The sequence below is a fragment of the Cyclopterus lumpus genome, chromosome 21 (genome assembly GCF_009769545.1).
Source record: "Cyclopterus lumpus isolate fCycLum1 chromosome 21, fCycLum1.pri, whole genome shotgun sequence".
Taxonomy (NCBI): Eukaryota; Metazoa; Chordata; class Actinopteri; order Perciformes; family Cyclopteridae; genus Cyclopterus; species Cyclopterus lumpus.
The window spans coordinates 2,104,564-2,116,763 of NC_046986.1; the positions used below are offsets into that span (position 1 = coordinate 2,104,564).

General features: G+C 45.7%; 1 protein-coding gene across 1 annotated transcript in view; it reads right to left on the bottom strand.

The window, feature by feature from the left end:
• Positions 1-11,991, bottom strand: part of ttn.1 (titin, tandem duplicate 1) — a 163,960-nt gene extending 151,969 nt beyond the window's left edge. Inside the window, 20 exon segments of the mRNA XM_034561711.1 lie at positions 81-249; positions 346-510; positions 602-834; positions 922-1,163; positions 1,263-1,490; positions 1,737-1,882; positions 2,038-2,180; positions 2,609-2,803; positions 2,973-3,042; positions 3,209-3,467; positions 3,558-3,614; positions 4,256-4,486; positions 6,163-6,282; positions 6,781-7,029; positions 9,074-9,299; positions 9,574-9,794; positions 9,888-9,973; positions 10,250-10,543; positions 11,550-11,753; positions 11,901-11,991. Coding sequence (XP_034417602.1) covers positions 81-249; positions 346-510; positions 602-834; positions 922-1,163; positions 1,263-1,490; positions 1,737-1,882; positions 2,038-2,180; positions 2,609-2,803; positions 2,973-3,042; positions 3,209-3,467; positions 3,558-3,614; positions 4,256-4,486; positions 6,163-6,282; positions 6,781-7,029; positions 9,074-9,299; positions 9,574-9,794; positions 9,888-9,973; positions 10,250-10,543; positions 11,550-11,753; positions 11,901-11,991 — 3,629 coding nt within the window.
• Positions 11,992-12,200: the final 209 nt, after the last annotated feature.

The following is a 12,200-nucleotide window of genomic DNA, read 5'->3' on the forward strand; positions in this document are numbered from 1 at the left end:
ACTAAATTAACTATTAACTCAGTTTGTGCAACAGAGAGACAATATATAATTACTGATAATACAACTAATAGAAAACATACCTGATTTGGGGGTGCTTGTGTGGGGTGATGATGTCACTGTTTTTCAGCCAGACGATGTCAGGCAGGGGGTTTCCAATGGCTCTGACGGCCAGTTCAACCAGAGTGCCCTGCTTTACACTGATATTCTTCAGCTTCTCAATGAACTGGGGGCGTACCAAGGTTTCTTTAGCTGAAAAGAAAAAATAAATAAATTGAAACCATAAAGTCAATTGATGTAGATTAGCACACGGTTTCACAGAAAGCCCATGGGGAGCTGCAGTCATACCATCAACTGTGAGAGTGATGGAGATGGACGACCGTCCAGCTCTGTTCTGAGCGATGACTGTCCACTCTCCAGAGTCATGTGGCATGGCTGGGACGATGATCAGGGACTGGGTACCGTCCTCTTTGATCACTATCTTATGGGTGTAGTCGTTGATCACTTGTTGTCCTGAGAAGGTCAAGTGTGGATTTCGGTTATTGTGAGGACAATAAATCGTATGCAAGCACACCTTACTTAAAGTTACCTATTTTTCTCTCACCATTATGGAACCAGTATGTGTCGGGCATCGGCCTGCCAACGACCTTCAGGTCGAATCTGGCAGTTTGCCCCTCAGAGCATCTGCATGAGGAAGGTTTCAGGACAAAAACAGGCTTGTAGAGTCTTTCCAGCTGAGCCTCGTCCGTCTCGTCAAGTCGGCGGGCCGGAGAACGTCCGGGAGAACGACTGGAGGAACGTCCAGGTGAGCGGCTCAGAGAGCGAGGAGATGTGGATCTGATAAAGGAGCAGAGTCGTCATCACGGAGGTCTAAAGGCAGTCGTTAGGCACCGGGGAGCCTCCAGACTGAAATGTGGTCCTCACCTGATCCTCTGCATCGCTGGCTGCGGTGTGAATCTCTGAGGTGTCACAACTTCGGACGGCTCGACGTAGAGCTTCCCAGAGCTGACAGCGTTTCCCTTCATGTTGGCGGCGAAGGCGGTGTACACGCCCTCATCCTCTGGGAGCACCACAGGCAGGCGGAGGCTGGCTCGACCATCCTGAAGAGCCTCCATCTGGTAACGGTCACCAGGCCTGATGCGCTGTCCGTCTTTGTACCAAGCAATCTGGGAGAAGACAAAATGTTATTATGTTATGTTACTTCGGATGCACATGTGCAACTCCAATTTCTATCTTTAAGCCCAACTTCTTTAAAAATGCAGTACCTTGGGGAGCGGCATTCCAGCCATCTTGCAGTGGAAAGTGACTCCCATTCCCTCCATGATCCTGTAGTTCTTGACGGGAGTGTCAAAGATGGGCTGCACGGCCTCCGTGGGGTCAGCAGTCACCATCAACTCTCCGTCCTCTGTCACTATCTCTCTATAGCTAATCTTCATAATGCACAGTTCAATCTCATGCATGATCCTCTGCTCAATGGTAGAAATATGGAATTCCTGCAGATGAATTGAGAAATTAGATATTTTACCTTAACATGCTCGGTGCTCAGGAGTGCTTTATTGTTTTAACATTGTTTTAGCGGTGACATAAAGTTATCTAAATATTGGCAAAGCCTGAGTGGCCAAGCAAAGCCCAAAAAACATTGTATATGATGTGAATACGACCCTGTTTGAACCAACAACTTAACCCTGATCACATCACATGTTGAGAAAGTCTTTGACTGTGGCTCATGATGCTCGTACCTGTCCAGAGATAATGGTAGTGCTCATCTGCTCCATTGTCGTAATGAAAATGGGAGGAACGTCGCCCACTTTGGGCTCCTGCACCATCGCTATCACTTCAGTCTTAAAGGTTGCTTCCTGTTTCTTCATGTAGACTTCGTATTCGTCTGTGAGCAAAACAAAGCATCCCATGTTACATGAGCTCAAACCACACCTGGACATCAGAGAAAAATAAGTCATCTGCAACTCTTGTTCTGAAGTCAATGCAAACATGACTTCTTACTTCAGTGAGATGGTGGAGTCGATGGAGACCTTTACGTACCTTCGTCCAGCAGATCGGCAGAGGCCAAGACTTCTCCCAGCTGGTTCTTCACAAAGACAGAGTATTCTCCGGCGTCATCAGCAAAGGTCATGGAGATCTCTAACTTGCATTCTCCTGTCTCCTTCTTGTAGGCAACTTTGTATCTGATGGACCATGGAGGAGAAAGAACGTGTTCAAGGCAATACAATGATGGTGGCAGCAGTGTTCAATACAATCAACATCCAAATGATTTGTCTTTTCTTAATGTTAAACATGTAAGGGTTGTCCTGAAGGTCACTCAAGAGAGAAGCAGATCAATCAGCAAAACAAGCTCAAGAAATGTCAAGAAGAGGGAGAGATGACTATCAAAGAATAAGTTCAAAGCATATGATTCATACTGATTGAACTTAACTATTTGCAGCATGTAGGAAAAAGTAGTGTCCCTTTCAATTCCCCATAAGAAGCTTTAAGGTTGTCCCACACTGTCTAAACGTAAGATATTTATTTGTTTTATATGCACCGAGTTAAATATTCAAACCCAAGACAGGACAAAGATCATGTGCAGAATCATGAAAACGTGAGCGCTACGTACCTGTATCCGGTAGTGAGCGGGATGCCACTCTTCTTCCAGATGATGTGAGGTTTGGGGCTTCCCCCGACTTGGCACTCAAACAGGACGCTTCCTCCTTCCACCAGCTTCTGGACGGTGGGCTTCCTGATGAAGAAGGGAGCGGACTCGGCCACGCTCACCTGAGACACACTCTCCTCTCTGGCTTCTTCGGTTTCTCTGAAAATACAAATTTCTTTTAGAATCACCAGGACCGAGCTGTACTGTTAGCCATCTTTAAACCCCAACAAGTAGAACATGTAGAAGCTGAAAACATGCTTTCTTGAGTTAATGTTCACCTGACAGACTATGTTAATTAATTTTTGCTGACTTTAAAGGATCGACTCACAGTTTCTCAGCAGTTTCAACATGTTCGGTGACGACAGCGATCTCCTCTCTGCTCTCGATGTCCTCGGACACTGTCGGGGAAAGACAGACAGAAGTATGTTTATAGATGAACTCTGCTGTGAAAACAATGGACTCAAGAGGTACCAGCACATTCAGAGGGACATTCCAGTCTTATTTCATTCATCTGGAATGAAAACTATTTGATGAATGATTTTTCTCCCGCCCTACTGTACTGACCCTGGACCAGCAGGTAGCAGGAGGTGCTGACGGTTCCCGCCTCGTTGGTGGCGGTGCAGGTGAAGCGTCCGCTGTCTTCGGCGAACGCCTCGCGGATCACCAGCCGAGCGAACCCGCTCTCGTAGCTTATCTGGAAGTCGATGGAGCTCTCAATCTTGTAGTCCTCTCTGAACCACAGGATGACGGGCTTGGGGTGACCGCTGATCTGGCACTCCAGGGTCACCGACTCGCCCTCCGTCACGTTTGTGTTCTTCAAGCCCTGCACACAAAACAACACTTTTAGAAAATGTTTTTTTCCCACAGGGGAAATCATTTATTTAGTGGTTTTGAGAGGAAAAAGGCCACTTACCGACACCAGTGTGGCCGGGGTCACGGCGCCACCCATAGGTACGGCTGCCTCCATCACCTGTCGAATAGTCACGGATTGGTTAGCACTTGACAACTGAAATAAAATCCACAACAAGGACCCAACTAAGCAAACACACACACTGGACAAGACTTCCAACTTTTTCTACACATCAGACATATGAAGAAAAGACAGGTGGATAAATGAGGGGAAGCCTGGATGGGCTCAAGAGGTGAGAATGAGGTTGTCAATAGCTTCGATGAGCAGGTTTTTATTAGAGAGATATTACATCCTGGATTTTCACACAACTCAAGAACACCTGACTTAAAACTAGACTAAAGGTGGAGGAAGTTTGGGGTGATGCTTAAATCAAAAGGCTCAGTAACAATGAAAGGATTCAAGCTCTTGGAAGAAAGAGCTTTATATTAGTAAAAATGCCCTGTAGATTTGATATTTCTTGTGTTAAAAGTGGATAATTTGTCCAGAGGTTATTAAACAGAGGAATCATCATCTGGTGAATATACACAGCAGCTGTCATTACAATGTGGCTGGTGGATGTTGAGTTATCAACTTAAGTCTATGAGTAATAAAAACATTGATTCTTTATTGCTGGTTGGGACTGCAGAAGTTATATTTATTATGTTTACTCGTCAGGTTTTCTTGTCCGGTTCAGATCCAGCCCACTACCCTAGATTACAAACCTGGGCTCCCCAGTCCTCACACAGCCTCTCCCGTGAGACCACCCCCGTCTGTGACTCAACATGACTCTGGTATTGGTCTCTGAACGGTGGAGGGAGGGGCACCAGTGTCTCTCTGGTCATTGTACGCGACGGACTGGGAGACTTGATGGGCTTGATGATCTTTCTAGTAGCGGCAGAGGATGAAGACAACTCTTTCTGCAGAGCGGCGGCAGCTGAGCCGGCGATGGACACCTGCCCGACCCAAAGAGGAGGAACAGGCACACCAGCGTCAATAACATATGTTGGTTTGTTGTAAGTGTGTGTTAAACCACAGCATGGGAGGAACCTCAAGACCGTTAGTTTTATTTCAGTTACAAAAGGGTCAAATGAAGGGAGTTGTAATCAAAGCCGTATTAATAACTGTGTTTATTGATTAAGCAAGTGTAGAAAAACATTGTTAGGAGTGGATTCCATTTGTTATGTAATAGATATTATTTTATCACTTCTACACTACGGTTCACAACAAGTTTGCATTTTAGGGAAGCAGTAATAACCAAATGACAGCTTGCTAAACCCCTCCCCCAAACTGCAACTGTCCAATCGAAGCTTCGCAGACCTGTAACTAACAGGTGTGTCACAGGTCACATGTTGAAGTGATGCACATGGACCTGTAATAGAGATGCTCTTGTCCAACACAGGCTGCTAACGATATCCAGCTTATATGCTAACTGAACAGTAGGAACCAGGAGTTAGCATCTCATTATCTATCCAGCTGATATGCTAACTGAACAGTAGGAACCAGGAGTTAGCATCTCATTATCTATCCAGCTGATAAGCTAACTGTAGATGAGGAACTAAGAGTTAGCATCTCATTATCTATCCAGCGTATATGCTAACTGAACAGTAGGAACCAGGAGTTAGCATCTCATTATCTATCCAGCTGATATGCTAACTGAACAGTAGGAACCAGGAGTTAGCATCTCATTATCTATCCAGCTGATATGCTAACTGAACAGTAGGAACCAGGAGTTAGCATCTCATTATCTATCCAGCTGATAAGCTAACTGTAGATGAGGAACTAAGAGTTAGCATCTCATTATCTATCCAGCTGATATGCTAACTGAACAGTAGGAACCAGGAGTTAGCATCTCATTATCTATCCAGCTGATATGCTAACTGAACAGTAGGAACCAGGAGTTAGCATCTCATTATCTATCCAGCTGATAAGCTAACTGTAGATGAGGAACTAAGAGTTAGCATCTCATTATCTATCCAGCGTATATGCTAACTGAACAGTAGGAACCAGGAGTTAGCATCTCATTATCTATCCAGCTGATAAGCTAACTGTACAGTAGGAACCAAGAGTTAGCATCTTGTTATCTAACTCCAGTATTTTCTGAGGTTCCAGGGACTCAAACATCCTCTGTGTAGCATCCGGTCCCATCACATCTTAAGCTAATTAGCTGCTCCGTCTTTATTGTAAACCGCCAAATTCAAGTATTCTACCAAATTGAATCCATTATTTGAATAATTTCTATTCATTACACTTAACTGTAACACTGAGACACACTAGCTCCTCTATAGAAGACCAATTCTGTTTTTATTTCCATGTCTTCTACAACACCAACTAAGGATGGAGACCTGTTAGCATTAGCCTCAGTCAGTTAGCATGTTAGCACGTATAAAGCCATCAAGTTCATATTTAAGGGATTTGTTTATAAAATGGTTAACCTGAAAACACTTTAAAACCAACTCAGGAGTGATATCTGATAATCAGATCACAGGTAATAAAATACTTCCGTAGTCATTGTGAGAACAGAAAGATTGACCGGTTATTTATTTATATTATTTCATTTTTAAATCGTGTTTCTTTTTGTGTTTCTCTTTCCATGCAGGTTATTTTCTAAGCCTGATGTCGTCTCTCTTACCTCAGAGCTAGACTCATGTTTTGGGACTGAAACTTTAGAAACTGTGAAATGTGGAACTGGAGACGAGACGAGACCAGAGTCCACATGGGAGTGTGTCCACATTTCTGTTGCTCTCTGAATCTGGAGTAACCAACAGAGTTCACAGGAGCATTATATATTTATATAAATGTACATGTTTTGAACAATACTGTATTCTATATTAAAAGTAATGCAAATAATGACATGGTTATCAAGAGATTTGCCCTTTTAGAGCAATTATCTTAAAGCTGTGGACTTCTAGGAGTGTTTATAGTCTTTACATTGACTTATTTGAGTCTTTATAGTCTTCACATGGACTCATGTAATCTTTATAGTCTTTAGATGGACTCATAAAACTGTTTCGTCTTTGGACTCCTAGGAGTCTTTATATTCTTTACATGACCTCATGTAGTCTTTATAGTCTTTACATGGACTCCTGGGATCCCCCTAACCCCCATGGACTTCCAAAGACCTGAACAATAGTTTGCCAGTAAAAAGATTGGGATAATAAAACAGCCTTTAACTGACCGAGTGGATCTCATGACTTAGTCAAATCTCTTGGTAACTATGTGGTTTCTCTGCTCCAAAGGCCTCGCTAACCTGAGGCAGGGGTGGTTCAGGTGTGAACCCCTGAGCAGTAGCAAGCATTTGACCAGCCTGAGCTGTGGTGGACGTCCAGCCGGCTCGATACTGTAGATCGACAGCGGCGGCTTGCTGTCTTAACTCTGCCTCTACAGCCTCCTCCTCTTCAGCTCGAGAGGCCTCGACATGCACAGGCTGACGGACGCGAGCCAGGTCCAAGGCAGCGACTACTTTGGCCGCTGCCCCGGCTCTCCCCCCCCCCTCAGCCTGGAGACACAACCAGCAGCATATAGACATCAGGACAGCGGAGTAGAGACAGGCGGGTGGACGGGGGGCTCTGGATGCATCTAGTTTGAGCTATTAGTTCCCTCAAAAGAACATTAACTCATTCCATATGTCCTCAAGACTATTTCAATTCAAAGTAGTTCAACACTTTGAGGAAAAGTCTTTTCTGACCAATTTATTTCCAATCATCCCAACAGCTCATTGTTCTGAAAATACACTCTCCTCCTGCAACAAACAGAAGCTCATGACTAAATACTATTTACATTTTTCTGACCACGATCAGCTCCATGCCTTCGTTGGTTGGTTTAGAATGATGAGTGCAATCAATTAGGGAAAATCTGGGTCAGCCAATCAGAGGCAGAGTAGGGCGAGTCATGTCTTCGCTTTGACCAGAAGGTCCAATGGTGTCATTCTGCATAATAATCTACTTGCTTCTACTTGTTGCAGGAAAAGAGTATTTTGGGGACAATGGGACATTTTTTAAACTATTGGTTTTCCGAATAATGATTTGTTGGAACAATGGCCCCCTGAGGAAACAGATACACCTCCTCTAAAGATCAATGATTATTGTGTCCTGGGTGGCTTGTTTGTTTCTCTACACAAATAGAAACACACAAAAATACACATTTTGGTTTAAAAAAAGGTAATTAGGACCTTAATTACTAAAATTGAGGGAGCAGAATAAATGTACTAATTGGATTAAACATTTGACCCCTTGACGCCCACCCGTCTCTGTGAAAGACAGCAAATGAGAACACTGAAGTATGGAAACGTCATGACGGGGTACTAGTGTGTGTGTGTGTTAATGTACTCACGTAAACATGTATCTGTTGAAAACAATACATGCTCATCTACGTGACATGCAAGAAATATGACAAATGTTGAAAGTCCATAAAGAGTCTTCCACAACAGTAAAAGTGCAGGAATGTCAAGTGGTAACCAAACTCAAAGAAGATAATAGAGCAACTGGGATGTGTTCACTGGTGATGAAGACTTCCTGCTGGAGGGCCAAGCAGCCATCTTGGTTCAGATCCCAGTAACACCACTCTCCCTGAATATCAGCCAGAAGACTGTCTTCATCAGACAAACGTCACAGGTATGAAACCTGAACATTTCTTCGTTGTAGAGAAGGATCTTGATGGATGAACACAGATCTCTACAGACATACGATGGACTCAACCACGTCCTTTTGGTTTGTGTCTTTCTCGCTCTTCTTCGACTGAAGACGTAACTTCTCGGCCGGTAAATGTTTCACAGCCTCCCTTGTTCATGCCGAACTCAGAACCAGATGAGTTCATGTCCAAATGGTGGACCTTGTGGTCGCCCGAAGGACCTTGTGGTCGCCCAAAGGACCTTGTGGTCGCCCAAAGGACCTTGTGGTCGCCCAAGGGACCTTGTGGTCGCCCAAAGGACCTTGTGGTCGCCCGAGGGACCTTGTGGTCGCCCAAAGGACCTTGTGGTCGCATGGTGTTTCCTCGTGGCGTTAAACTTGAGTCATCAGGCGTTCTAGGTGACGCTGACTCCATTTCAACAGTTTGAGGCTCATAAGTGATGGCCATGTTTGTTTTCTCATCCAGCTCAACATTTAAAAATGGAACCAGAACCATCAGGGACTCAAAAGATGTATTTGGGGACAGACAAAACGAAAGGAGCAATTTGATGGACAAGAAAATGTAGACGGTTTGAAGAAATATGTTACTTTTGTTACTCTTTCTGAAAAATAAACTCTTTTAAAAAGGTCACATTAAGTGTATCAGAGGAGAAAAGTCTGATGTTCTCATTCACTTCAATACAGTCAGAGCTTTTCAGGAATCTGCATCTGGTGGTGTTTTGAGGAACTGCAGCTCAACCCTTTTAGCACCAGACCTCTCCTCCCTGACTTAGAAACATTATATTTTACAACTAACCGTTATTGTCTGCATGTATATTTTTTATAATCTCGTCTCACACCGTCTGTCCTCCAGGTTTCTCAAATTGCTCCCTGGACTCAATGAGCACCAGATGGCGGTATGGATAACTTCCTCACCTCTCCCCCGGCGACCTGCTGCTCCCAGCGCTGCTCCTGGCCCAGCTGGGTGACGGTGCTGCTGGTCATACTGGTCATGCTGGTGTAGCTGGCCTCTGCCATAAACTCTCCCTGCTTCCAGGGCGGCAGGACGTCGCCGGCGGCCGCCGCCAGCTTACGTGCGGTGATGGGGGACTTGACCGGCCTGATGGGGGAGACTGAGAGTCTTGAAGTGGGAGAGGCAGCCCTGGAGACGGGGGATTGAGGTCTCGTTACAGGCCTGCAGAGGGCCAACCTCCGATAACATTATCGCCCCGCTCACTAATCTCAGGGTGCAACTACAACCCAACATCTTTTACTGTAAAGTTATATTACAACGATGCAGAAACATTTGTTCATACATTTGTTGCTTCTGGACCCGACTACTGAAATCCATATTACCTGGCTGCTCTAATACATTTGTGATTTTATGTACAGTTAAAATTGAATTGAGAAGTCTCAAAACTTAAGGCTCTGCCCACCTGACGGGTGTTGGCGTTGGTGCCTTCACATGACGGACAGGTGACGGCGACTGTTGGCGGCCTCCGGTCACCTTTGCCACCAACAAGGACTGAGTTGGGGATTTGGACATGGGTTTGGGAGGAACTTTGGGCGGAGTCTTGTGAGCCAGCAGCTGAGTCAGCTCGGCTCCCTCTACATGCATCTCCATCAGGCCGGTGGCCTGGAAGCCGGCCTCCATCCTCTGAGGACGGACACAGAAGGAGAGGAGATTCAATTACATCCAGAGATCCTGGATTAGATTAAGATTAAATCGTATTTGTGGAGTCTTTATTACCTTTTCCACTCTGGTCTGACGGGTCTGTGAAATCTGAGAGGTTGAAATCACGGTCTTTGTTTTCTTTGCTGGGACGGCTTCTTCACCTGAACACACAGGTTTAGTTTACCGAGTTAAACTGGATTACCAGATTACCAGCATTATCTCAACATCGGTAAATCGACAAGAACGGCACAACTCAGATTCATCACACTGATCAAGATTTAAACTGTATTAAGTATTTATTAATATTATTATTTATTTTAATTTCATAAGCTTTTGGATTTTTTTCTCTTTTAACGAAACCCGACGAGCAGCCTGTAGGTTTTCATGCTCAGGGATAAAAACAACACTATTATACAGCATGTTATATATTAAAAGACCCTCACCCTGAACCAGCAGCTCGGAGGTGGAGGTGGCACGTCCACTGCTGTTGGTGGCGGTCACAGAATATGTCCCAGAATCCTCTGGGAAGGCCTCGGCGATCAGCAGACTGTACAGGTCTCCCTCCTGGAGGATCCCGAAGTCGGCGGAGCTCTGGATCTCGGCTCCCTCTCTGTAGAACTTCACTACGGGCGACGGGATGCCGGAGACTCGGACGTCCAGCTTCACCTGGCTGCCCTGTCTCACCGTGGAGCTCTGCAGTCTCTGGACGAAGTTCGGAGGCGCCGTCTCGGCTGGAGGCAAAGATTAGTATTATTGATTTAAACTGATTTATTCTACCGTGTCTGGATCACCATTTTATATAAATGTGCACTGAATCCCAATCCATCCAATATTTTAGATATTTCTGTGTTATCTGAATAAAATCTGATTGTTAGCCGTTGTTATTTTCATCTAAGACACCAACATTTCTTTATTTGAGCTAATTCATCATCCTGACACAATAAGTCAATACTTAATGTGCTTATTACTGTATTTTATAAGTCATGACGGTTTCCTTTTCGTTCTCCCGTGTTGGAGCCAAAGCTCCAACTTAGACCCCATTTCATTGTTAATATACGTATTTCATGCATGATGTTTCCTCTGGGGTCGATGAATTAGAAGATATATGGTCCTTAACGTTTCTACGCTGACGACACCCCGCTCTATTTCCCCTAAAAACGGAACAAAATACATGATCTTCAGTCTCAGTGGCCTTGAGGAAGATCCGTCTCACCTGTACCAGTGGCTCACCTGTGTGTGTCTCACCTGTATGTGTCTCACCTGTATGTGTCTCACCTGTATGTATCTCACCTGTGCCAGTGTCTCACCTGTAGCAGTGTCTCACCTGTCTGTGTCTCACCTGTCTGTGTCTCACCTGTGCGTGTCTCACCTGTGCGTGTCTCACCTGTGCGTGTCTCACCTGTGTGTGTCTCACCTGTGCGTGTCTCACCTGTGCGTGTCTCACCTGTGCGTGTCTCACCTGTGCGTGTCTCACCTGTGCGTGTCTCACCTGTGTGTGTCTCACCTGTGCGTGTCTCACCTATGCGTGTCTCACCTGTGCGTGTCTCACCTGTACCAGTGTCTCACCTGTGCGTGTCTCACCTGTACCAGTGTCTCACCTGTGCGTGTCTCACCTGTGCGTGTCTCACCTGTACCAGTGTCTCACCTGTGCGTGTCTCACCTGTACCAGTGTCTCACCTATGCGTGTCTCACCTGTGCGTGTCTCACCTGTGCGTGTCTCACCTGTGTGTGTCTCACCTGTAACAAGGAGTTCAGCGGTGCTCGTGGCTTGTCCAGCGCCGTTGGTGGCTCTGACAGAAAACCTCCCGCTGTGTGCGGCGGTCACAGCCGGGATCCTCAGAACAGCGCGGCCGTCGCTGAACGAGATCTGAATGCCGGGCAAAGCGGCGGCGGAAAGAACCTGACCATCGCGGAACCAGCTCACCTCAGGAACTGGAGAACCTGCAGAGGAGAGGAGAACCACACCCGCTGTCAGAGAACCCGGAGGACCCGAACTGGTTTGTGTCGAGTACAGAACCGATCCACGACACCACGTCGTCATTAACAATCACGGATAATGAATCGTCAGCTAGCCGGTCGTCTTCTTACCACTAACTTGAGCCTCGAACGCCGCGGCACTACCCTCTAGTGCCACGGCGCTCTGCAGCGGCTGCGTGAACGTCGGCGCCTGTGTCGACATGTTGGTCGGCACCCTGCAGACAGAGAAAGATAAACAACGTTTATTAACTCATCAGTCAGCAGCTTGAAAACATTCATGACATCAAAGTCTGAGCTCTACAGACACATATTTTATCTGATGGATCTGATCAGAGTAACTTCCTGTTTTCTGAACCACAGAACACATTGTTGTCTCCAAGAACACCTGAGACCAACACTGGCAGATATATC